The sequence below is a fragment of the Pteropus alecto genome, unplaced genomic scaffold (genome assembly GCF_000325575.1).
Source record: "Pteropus alecto unplaced genomic scaffold, ASM32557v1 scaffold125, whole genome shotgun sequence".
Classification (NCBI taxonomy): Eukaryota; Metazoa; Chordata; class Mammalia; order Chiroptera; family Pteropodidae; genus Pteropus; species Pteropus alecto.
In genome coordinates, this window is record NW_006436888.1 from 2,054,893 (window position 1) to 2,065,896 (window position 11,004).

The 11,004-nt window shown below is 57.7% G+C and overlaps 1 protein-coding gene across 1 annotated transcript in view; it reads left to right on the forward strand.

Annotated features, from left to right (window-relative positions):
• Positions 1 to 2,358: 2,358 nt before the first annotated feature.
• Positions 2,359 to 11,004, forward strand: part of EPHA2 (EPH receptor A2) — a 22,999-nt gene continuing 14,353 nt past the window's right edge. The window contains exons 1-2 of the mRNA XM_015591372.2: positions 2,359 to 3,907; positions 5,728 to 6,397. Of these exons, the coding sequence (XP_015446858.2) occupies positions 3,734 to 3,907; positions 5,728 to 6,397 (844 nt within the window). The 5' untranslated portion in view covers positions 2,359 to 3,733. The remainder of the gene's footprint in view (positions 3,908 to 5,727; positions 6,398 to 11,004) is intronic.

The window sequence follows — 11,004 nt, forward strand, 5'->3', positions numbered from 1 at the left end:
GTCCCAAAATCAAGAGTTCTGAGCAAGGAGTGACTCAGAACGAGGAAATGCGGCAGGTGGGGCCGCAGCCTCTCGAGGTGTGGAGCCATCACCCCAGGGCCACCAGGGAGTCCGGGCACGCGGGGGTGGGGACTGAATCACCCACCCCCGCTCTGGCTCTCCCCGAGTTGGGCTGGGTGAGGGGCCCGCAGACTTTGCCCTGGGCTGGCGGGTTTGTGGATGGGGGCGTTGCCCCTCAGCTAGGGTCGCAGATAGCATGGGGGCTTCTGCCGGTGGCAGAGGCAGAGGACCTTCCTGTCCACCCAGCGGAGGCCGGCTTCAGTTTCCGATAGAACACGTTTTCCCCGGCTGGCCTGGGCCGAGCGAGGCTTCCGCAGGCTCCACCAGGGGGAAACGCGGAGGAAACCCTGGCCCGGTGAGAAGTTTCCTTGAGCCTGGCCTTCTTTTTCCACCTCCCAAAACGAGGTTTTTGCTCTTCCAAGTTGGGTGGAAAAGAGGCCAGAGCTGGAGCTTTTGGGGGTAGTGGTAGGGGCCCGCATCCTGTCCCAGTCCCTGGATCAGTCAGGGCTCCTGGTCCCAAATTGCAGGAGTGAGTGGTAGGGATTTCTGGGATCCTCAGTACCTCCCACCGCTCAGCTTTCGGTCCTTCCCCTTCCTGGGGAGCTGTGGTTGGAGCGAAGGGAAGAGACGGCTGGAATGGCTACAGGCCTTGCTCAAAAGCTGCCCTGGGTGGGAAGGTGGGTGCTTAGGGGAGATTTACTCTCTTGGGTGATTGTTATGCTGTAGCCCCAGCCCCTGGCCTGGATACCAGGAGCTGTCTTGTCCCTGTGCCCCCAAACTGAGCCCTCCCCATCCCAGATTACTTGCCCCCCACTTCCACAGGATGGGGGAGGAAATGCGCATCGCAGAGTCCTAGGATGGAGGAATATTTTGGCTTAGGCTCCAAGAGTCCCTGTGAACGATTGCCTAGGGAGCTGTGCCTTTTGGGAGGGGGCAGTGATGGCCCAGCTGGCAGCTGCTGGTTTGTTATGTTCTCTGGGATTCAGGCTGGATGTGGCTGAGCTGCCTAAGGGCAGATCCGTGAGCAGGGGGCAGAGAGGTGAACACTCATGCACCTCCCACCCTTGATCCAGGCTCCCTTTCCTCCTCGCTTCTCTCCCCTTCGCTGTGGGTAGAGGAGCGAGGCCGTATTTGGAGACTTGGAGGGAGTCTGTTAGATTCCCCATGGACACTGAATCTGTCCTCTTTTTACAGAAGGAGAAACTGAGAGAGGCCCAAGCCCTCACCAGCCAGGGCCCTCTACATAGCAAGGGTCAGATCTGAGCATCTGGCTTCCTGGGCTGCCAGAGCCCAGGGCCCCTTGCCTTGTGGTTTCGGGACTAGCTGGGTAGGGGCGCAGGGAGCGCTGGCTTGAGTTGGGTGGTGGAAAGGCCTGGAGTGTGCTCAGGAGGCCTGGAAAGTCCTTGGCTTCTTGATTCTGTAAGAGCCCAGTTTGCCTTTTCCCTTCATTCCTTCCCGTCCCCCCCCACCCCCAGAGTCTCTTGCCTTCCCCTTTAGCCAGTCTTGGTTAAAGAGGGATGGGGACAGGGAGGTGACACTAGGAAAGTGGGTGGTAGTGTCGCATTTGAGTAAAACAATATGAACCTGAAAGGGTGACATCGACGATGGAACTTAGGGCAGAGAAGGAGGCTTTGGGGGTGGGGTGAGGGATAGGGGGCTCCCCGGTGAGTCCTGCCTAGCCTGGGCCTCTCAGTGAAGCCTTTGGAGGCAGCTGAAGGGCTCCCAAGCCCCCACCCCTTCCAGGGAAGCAGGCGCCTCAGTCCCTGGGAGCACAGGGGAGAGAGCCGCACTGGCATCAGGGTGGAGGGACAGGGCTGGGCTCCTGTTCCTGGTGATCGGTTCTAGGGAATTTCCCTGGGAGGGGGCCCCTTCCTCTGTGAAGGCTTCTTTTCTTCTCCGATTGAGCCCTGTGATGCCTCTCGAGCCAGCCCTGGGGCTGGAACGGGCGTGAGCTCTGGCAGGGGTGGCGGGGGTCCCCTCGTGTCAGGTTAACCCTTCAGAGCCTGGGAGCCGTGAGCCCCCTCCCTTGGGCATGGACTGCAGCTTCCTACCCGTCTGGGAGGGGCGTGTGGAGGACTGTGAGGAGCACTCACTGTTGTCCTCCTACCCACCCAGCTGGAGCCAGGAACCCCAGATTCCTTCCTGTGTAAGCCAGGACATTCCATTTGCTAGAGAGGTTAGTGAATTTTCCAAGCCTGAGCCCTGGGCATGTACGAACAGATCCCTGCCCCTACCCCCCGAGCCCCCAGCCACCCTCCCCTACCCCACGGCCTTGGAGCTGGTGCCACATCGGATTTCCTCTCCCCTGTCTGGGCTGCTGGACCCTTCCAAGAGAGATCTGGCCTGGGTCAATGGGTCGGACGGCAGCGCCTCACCGTCAGGCCTTCAGCTCAGGGAAGCCAGGCAGTCTGACCGTAGGAAAGGCTTTCTAAGACTCTTCTCAGGCCCCTCGACACCCCCACCCCAATTCAGGCCCTGCCTGCTTGGAGTTCCACTCCATGAGTTGTTCTTCCAAGTCCTGGCCTTGAGAAATGGCGCTGATTCTGACTGTCAGTCCTCAGGCTCCAGGGTCCAGAAGAAGTCAGTACTTGGCCCCTAACCCCCACCACACTAGAGCCTTACACTCTGAATCTGGGGACCTTGCTTAGGTTCCCTGCCTCAGTTGCCTCAATCTCCTTGCCCTCCAGGGAGGCTGGCACCTGTTGGCAGCTACCTGGACTGTGGTGGAGGGACAGTACCCGGGGTCTTGGGTCTTGGCTGCCACCATTGAGCCTGGGAGAGAGCCAGGCTGGAGCGATGGGAACTGACCAAGGGCAGGACTAAATCCAGGGACGCCTGCAGGTAGCGTGTCCCTCCCCCAGGCTCCAGATACCTCTCTGGGGACAGCATGGTCCGGGCACCTGGTCCCTCTGGGCCTGGAAGTCCCCTCTGAGGGTTTCCATCCCTGGTCCCACAGGCACCCCTGGCAGGGCAGTGACCAGGGTGTGAGGGGCAGGGGCAGTAGGAGCGACTTTCTCAAGGAGGGGACCTAGCCAGCTGTGTGTATCTTTGGGCCCCTCCCAGAGGCCCCTGTGGGTTCATGACTTTATCCCGCCTGCTCTGTGGCTTTTGTAGTGGGCAGATCGGTTTCCAGACACCCCCCACTGGTTCCCCCGCCCCTCCCTGGAGCTGTTCCCACCTGTTAACAGCCCTCTCTCCTTGGAGTGCCACGAGACACGTGTGTACATACATGTAAGCGTATGTGTGTGCTATGTGGCTGGGTGGAGCTGGGGGTATTTCATGCTGGGGAAGATGGGACAGGAGTAGACGCGAGGGTCCCCAAGGCTCACGTGTAAGCGAAGTGCTGCTGAGAAGCCTTGTTCCAGGAAGCAGACGGGGCGGCGTGGTGTCACTTAACAGCCCTGCTTGCCTCAGCTCTCTGCCCAGCTGCTGTCCCCCTGCTGGGCTGAGCTCTGTCCTGCTCTGCCCAGCTGGGGGCTGACCAAGGGGGCGGTGCGGCTGGAGCCATGGCCTGGGAGACAGGAGACCTACACCTCACCCAACCTACTGTGTGGCTTTGACTGCATCCCATCCCTTCCCTGGGCCTCTGTTTTCTTATTTGTCAAAGACAGGTCTCTTGGATATGGCGACCCTATATAGTGAGGTCTCTCTCTGAGGGCTGAGGAAGCCATCCATGTCTCTTGGGCTGGCTTCTCGTGGGGGACTCTCACCTTTTCCACCATGGCCTGACCCGTGGAGATATCCCCAAGCTCACTGGCCTCCTCTCTTGTCTCTTCCAGTTGTACTATTGGACTTTGCCGCAGCTAAAGGGGAACTCGGCTGGCTCACACACCCATATGGCAAAGGGGTAAGCCTTCAGTGTCAGACGAAGACATGGGAATGGGGAAACTGAGACCCAGGGAGGACGGGGCCAGCCTGCATCAAACAGCTCAGCCCCGGTTCAAGCTCAGGGTCCTACTTCTCACACCAGGCTCAGAGTCAGCCATCCCAGGCTAGGTGGGCTGGGGAGTGGAATGTAGCAAAGGGGCCGGACAGGTAGAAAGAGCCGGGAGACAACCGAAGGCCCTGGCAGAGCAGGAACCTTGGATGCTCCAGAGGGCTGATGGTCTCAGGAGGACCCCGTCTGGTTCCCTCCATCCACCTCTTGGGAAGGAAGGGGTTAAAGGCTCCCCCTGTCTTTCAGGTCCCCGCCCAGGTGGTGAGGGATGAGGGAGAAACAGGGAACAGTGGCTCCCAGGTGCCCACAGCCCTGGGAAACTGAATCCATTTTCTCCTTCTGGGCCCCTCTCTCTGCTCCCCCCGCTGTTGCTTCCCCTTCCTGCTCGGGCCTGGGCTTGTTCTGCCTCATCCGCATCCGAGTGTCCTCCCCTTGTCCACCTGCCCTGCCATGATCAGGACCGGTAGACAAGACACTCGTGTCCTTTCCCTGGCTTTGTACATGGTTATTGTAGGGTCTTGGGGAAGAAACTGCTGTTCTCTGAACTTCAGTTTCTCCCTCTCTACAATGAGTTTGTCCTGGGGCCCTGAGCCAGGGAGAAGTGTGTCTCTAGGTGGCTCCTTCAGACAGTTCCCACTGCTGGCCAGATCTGCGTGAGCCAAGTGCTTGTCCCCGGTCACCTTAGCTCTGAGGAGGCCCGGGTGTAGCTCTAGCGGATTTCCAGGATCCTGGAATGTCTGCCTGGGAGGGAATCCAGACCTTCTAATCCAACCTGGTCATTACACAAAGCAGGAACCTGAGGCCCAAGGGCATTTGAGGCATTGGCCAGTGTCACACAGTGCAGCCCAGGCTCGTTTCCTCAGCCCCTCTGCTTGCATTCATTCATTCATTCATTCATTCATTCAACAAATACTTTGCTGAGCACCTGCTCTGTTCCAGGTGGTTCCTGGGGATACAGAAGTGAATAAGACATACTCCCTTCCCCAAGGAGCTCAGAATCTAGTGTGGAAGCCAGGTGTAGGTGTCACCACATAGGTGCCATGTGCTGTGACAAAGAGGACATGGAGACTGTGGGAGCCAGAGGGGGACACTTGGCCCAACCTGAGAAATTTTGGAGGAAGCTGAGCTATGTTCTGGGCGGGGGGGATATACATTTATCTGCCCCCAAATCAAAACCTGAATGCTAGAGGATCATCTATTATTTCAGACTTAGCCTCTTCCCCTGCCATTCACACTCATATGCATATCCGCAGGCACAGTGAATGATGACGATGATGCTTGTGTGACAGCTGGTTTCATCTTCCCCCTGCCAGGCAGTGCCCTTGGCGTTTTGTAGACATTCTGTCATTTATCCTCACAGCAATTCTTTGACATGGATCTCGAGCCCGTTGTACAGGTGTGGACTTCGAGGCTCAGAGAGCTTCAGTGATCTGCCTCAGGTCACACGGAGCTCCCAGTCTCTGCCCCCGGCTCACAGTCTGACATAGAGGTTTAGCACTCGGACATTGGGGTCAGAAACAGCAGGGGGACAGGTTCCAGTTCAGCACTTCTAGCGTGTGTGGGTGACATGAAGCTCCTCTCTGGGCCCCAGTTTCTTTCCCTGTAGAAAGGACAGCAAGAACTGAAAAATCGTCTTCCCGATGCCCAGCTCTGCCCCCCGGGCTTTGCCTCTGGGCCTCAGTTTCCCCCCAGTGCCTGCCCACACTAACTGTCCTGTCGGTCCTGTGCAGTGGGACCTGATGCAGAACATCATGGACGACATGCCCATCTACATGTACTCCGTGTGCAACGTGGTGGCTGGTGACCAGGACAACTGGCTGCGCACCAACTGGGTGTACCGCGGCGAGGCCGAGCGCATCTTCATCGAGCTCAAGTTCACCGTGCGTGACTGCAACAGCTTCCCCGGGGGCGCCAGTTCTTGCAAGGAGACCTTCAACCTCTACTATGCGGAGTCGGACTTGGACTACGGCACCAACTTCCAGAAGCGCCAGTTCACCAAAATCGACACCATTGCACCTGACGAGATCACAGTCAGCAGTGACTTCGAGGCCCGCCAAGTCAAGCTAAATGTGGAGGAGCGCTCCGTGGGGCCGCTCAGCCGCAAGGGGTTCTACCTGGCCTTCCAGGACATCGGTGCCTGTGTGGCACTGCTCTCTGTCCGCGTCTACTACAAGAAGTGCCCCAAGCTGGTGCAGGGTCTGGCCCACTTCCCCGAGACCATCGCGGGCTCCGACGCACCCTCCCTGGCCACTGTGGCTGGCACCTGCGTAGACCACGCGATGGTGCCCCCCGGGGGTGAAGAGCCCCGCATGCATTGTGCAGTCGATGGCGAGTGGCTGGTGCCCATTGGTCAGTGCCTATGCCAGGCGGGCTACGAGAAGGTGGAGGACGCCTGCCAGGGTGAGTGACAGGGCAGGGGTGGCGGGGCAAGGGGGTGCTGGGGTGGAAGCTGTGTTCCCAGGCCGTGGTCTTGGTTCTGGAGCTGTGGGATCTTGGTAAGGTCGTTCCTGCTCTGACGTGGAATTAGCAGGGCCTTCCTGGACTTTAGTTTCTTATGACCGGATTCACTCATTCATTGAGAATGAATAAATTGAGAAACCCCATAGTATAGAGGTTATGAGCAGGGACTCTAGGACAAGAAAGCCTGGCTTCAAATCCCAGCTCTACGTTTAGCCATGTGACTTTAACCTAGTGTCTTAACCTCTCTGTGCCTGGGTTTCTTCATCTGTAAAATGGAGATGAGCATAGTGCCCATCTTGCAGAGTTGTTAGGATAATCAAATGACTTAATGCTCATAAAGTGCTTAGGTCAGTGTCTGACACATAAGTGCTTTTAAGTTGTTATTTTTGATTCATCCCACAAGAATGTCTTATATCTACTATATACCAGCACTGTGGACACTCGGTACAGTCCCAGGAGCTAGTTCCATTTCTGTTAGCTCAGTGCGTTAGCTCACCTTAGGCAAGTCCCTTAACCTGGGTCTCACGCTCCTCTTCTGTGCATGGAGGTGAGCGAATCGGACCCGGGATCCACATTCCCGGGATGCACGTGAGAATCACCTGGGGAGCTTTTGAAAAATGCCTGTGTTGAGGAAGAAGGAAGAAGGGAGACACAGGGTCTGCCCCCGAACCCCCACGTCCGACCCTCCCCAGGGCCACAGACCCAGAATCTCCCATATGGGCTTCTACCGACAACAAATTGAGCCCAGAGAGGAAGCCAAATAATCAGACACTCTCTGGGAACGGGGCCTGGGCATTAGCGAACTCCCGTTGGGAGGCTGTGGCTTGGCACGGCCAGGGCCTGTGACAGCGGAAATCTCTACAGCAACGTGGATTTTTTTCAATGGGTGATTTTTTTTTTTTTCTGGAAACGCCTGTGGGGCAGGGCATTTGTGGAATGCAGGCCGACCTTTGGAAGGCCAGCTCATCTGCTTTCTCTGGGAGCTTCTTTGCTGAGATAAGTGGGGTGTTGAGAAATTGGGGGTTTAGTCCCTGCAGTTGCACATTCCCACTGGGTGACTGACCTTGGGTAAATCTCTCGTCCCCCCTGGCTTCAGATTTCTAGTCAATAAAATGCAAAGTTCAGGTAGAACAGCTGACTTTATACTTGGGTTTTAGCCACGGATCCTGCAACCTACGAAATAGGATGAGCTTCGAAGCCCTTTCTGAGAGGCCTCACTTGCCTCCCAAAACGAATCCTCAGACCCTTGCTTAACACCGTCTGCAAACCCCTGGATGAGGTGTTCCCTCAGAGCCTGTCCGGCCATACGCCCGCAGTGTAGACCATACTCCTGTGGTGTCGACTCCCTGCCGGCCCTTCCTACCTCTGCCCCTTTGTCCTTCCAGCTCCCCTTTGCTGAGCGAGTCCCCCTTCCCCAGGGGTCCCCTTCTTAGGTGACCTGCAGTGCACACTCCCAGTTCCAGACAATGACTGCTGAGGTGGGGGCTGCGGCAGCCCCGTGGGTCAGCAAACTCCTCCCACATTACATCCTCACACAAGAATGCGGGGGTGGGGGGTCAGGGGCAGCTGAAAACTTTCCACAGGCTGGTGATTCAGGCTCTGCAGAGATAAGTGTAGGCTGGGGCTGGGAGGGGTCTCCGCGGGAAGCTGGGACAGCCTTCCCTCCCCCGGAGGTGGGGGTCAGGGGTCTGGCAGGCTTTGTTTGTGGAGAGCTAGCAGGCTCCGAGTCGAGTAGGGAGGACTCGGTTCTAAGAGTGAAATGTTTGACTTCACTGGTGGGATCCTCTCAACTGCCAGCCACCTGTTGCCCTGCTTTTTCCTCCTTGGGGTCCCTCCACCAGAGTTCCCTTCCTTGTGCTTTAGGGGCCCTCTGTATGGCTGGGAACCTCCGGCCCGGCTTCTCTTTATCCCTCCAGACTTTTCCCAGCAGCCTCTGACCCTGATGCCGACGGAGAGAATAACAGTTACTCCCATAGACAAGTGCTGAGGGCAGGTGTGAGCTGGGCAGATGCTTTATCCGGACGCTCTTGCTGACTTCGCACCGCCTTTGTGCGAGGTAGAAACTGTTATCAACTCCATGTAACAGACAGGGAACTGAGGCTCAGAGAGGCTCAGAGACTTACCTGGAGTCACACAGCTGAGATGTGGCTGTATCAAGACTTGAATCTGGGCCACGTAGCAACCTCCAGGCCAGAGGAGGGGGCAGGAAATGGGGCGGGAAATGACCAGTTCCTTTGGAATCCCTGACTCAGCTCCTGGCCTTGGGACCTGCTTCAGGGCAGCCCCGGGATAACGGGTCCTGGTACAGGACGTGGGGTGACTGGGGGGCTGTTACCGAGCATGTTGAGGGAGAAATAGAGGGAGGTGCAGGGTCTGCCCCCACCCCCCACTTGACCTGCCATGGAACTGTGGATCCGAATTCTCTCACGGGGCCGTAGACCCGGATTCTCCCATTGGGGCTTCTATTGATGACAGACCGAGCCCACAGAGGAGGTATGGGTGCCCTGAGGTCGCCCAGCACCTGCTCTAGGTTATTCCCAGAGTTCGTTCCTCCTCACGGTTCTTTCCCCAGGAAGCTTGGCGCTCGAGAAAGAATTAAATGGACAACGGAAGGGAGGCACCTCCCAGGTGCTGTGTTGGACAGGTGGGCACACTGCCCAGAGAGCTCTCGTGAGCTATGTCAGGAATGAGCCAGCTTCACGGCAGCCCTCCTGCCCGCCCGCCCTGCCTGGGGGACAGTGGAGTCACTCAGGCTGACCGTCATCTCCCCTGGGGCGGCTTTGTCTCCCTTTTCGTCTCTGCTTCCTGTGCTGGCATCGGCAGCTGAGCTGGCGGGGCCCCGGCTGGCGCCTCGGCCACGGGGACTGTTGGCCAGGTGAGCAGGTGGCCAGCAGCTTTGGCAGGTGGCCTGCTCCCTTAGGAGCTCTGGCTCTCAGGGACGTTCCCTCTCTACTCCAGCTTCTCCAGCCCTGGTTCTCAGGGACACCCATTGCAGGCACCATGGTGAGCATTTCACAAACAAGGTTTTCTTCCATTTTCATAAACCCAAAGGGGCCCTTTACAGGTGAGGAAACTGAGGCCCAGAGAGAGGAAACAGTGACCAGTGACAAAAAGAGCTGGGGCCTGGCATGAGGAAGGCAGTACCCTGTCCTCACTTACCACTGTCCTACGCACAAGCTGTGTGACCTTGGTGAGTCCCTTCTGGGCCTCAGTGATCAGTGTCTACCTCCTGTAACTTTCTGCTGTGGCTCAGTCTGAGAACCTGGATGGCTTCGGCGGACTGTTGACTATGTAACCTCACTACTTATGGCAAGGGGCAGGGTCCCAGCTCTGGCATCCTGAGTGGCCCAAGCCTAACCTAGGGTCCATAGCTGAAGGGAAGGCAGGAGATGGCTCTGGTTAAGGTAGCTTTTAGACTGTGATGGGGGCTATTGGCAGGGGGCTCCGCTCTGTCAGGACATGGCTGATCCTCGCACTGGGGGCTCTGTGTACTCTTGACTCTTGGGGCTAGTGCCTTCCCTGGGGAGTGCCACCGGGCCTCAATTCTGTGGAGTTTCCTCTGACCTGCAGGGGTGGGGGCATGCGGGGCCCCTACTCCATACCCTGTCTGCCCCACCCGTAGCTCACGTTGGGGGCAAATTCAGGTGTTGGCAGCTCCTTGGGGCGGCCCCTCCCTCTCTCCCCGGAGGTGAGTGGGTCCCCAGAACGGAAGGAAGAAAGGAAGGAAGGAGGCTAGGGAAAGCAAACAGAAGATAAAAGGCTGGTGGAAGGGGGAGCAGGAGGCGGAGAGGTAGCTGTGCTTATCGTGACTTGAAGGAAGAATATGCCCCAAGATAATTCCCCAAGGCCTGTGTGAAAGGGGCAAGGTGCTGCCGGCAACCAGGCCATCGGACGCCCGCTTTTGTGGGGATGACAGGGCGTTACCTCTTACCTTCATTTGCTGGGTCAGTAACTCATGGATTGCCATTTGCTGCCTGTTAAGAGCAGGGGACAGAGTCCATGCTCTGCATCCTTAGGCTGAGGTGGCCACGTGCATGGTCACCAGCTGGGTAGGGGCTTGGGGAGGTGACCCAGGTGAATTGCCACCACGAACTCTTAACCCTCTGACCTCGCCACCACTGGCCTGACTAGTAGTTGGGCCTGGGGGGAGGGGCTCTGCCAGAGACTGGATTTGCGTCATGCCAAAGGGCGTCTGTTCCTGAGTCAGCCCACGCTGCCACCTGAGGGGCGGGCACCGGGAACTGGAAAAACCGGGGTGCAGCCTGGAGTGCAGCCACTGTGCCCTAATTCCCCTGCTCGGAGTGGTCTGGGCCCAAACCAGGTTCTTTTGCCAGGCAGGCGGGTGTCCTGGTATGCCACCCCAAAGGGTCTCCCTGGACACTGAAACACTGCTCACATTTGTGGCCCTAGAGAGTATGTTAAATGTGCACAGTGTTTTGCTGTTCACTCACACTCATCCATCCATCTATGCATCCATCCAATTCACAAACATTAGCTGAGCACCTACTGCATGCCAGCCTCTATGCCGGGACCATGGGACACAGAGA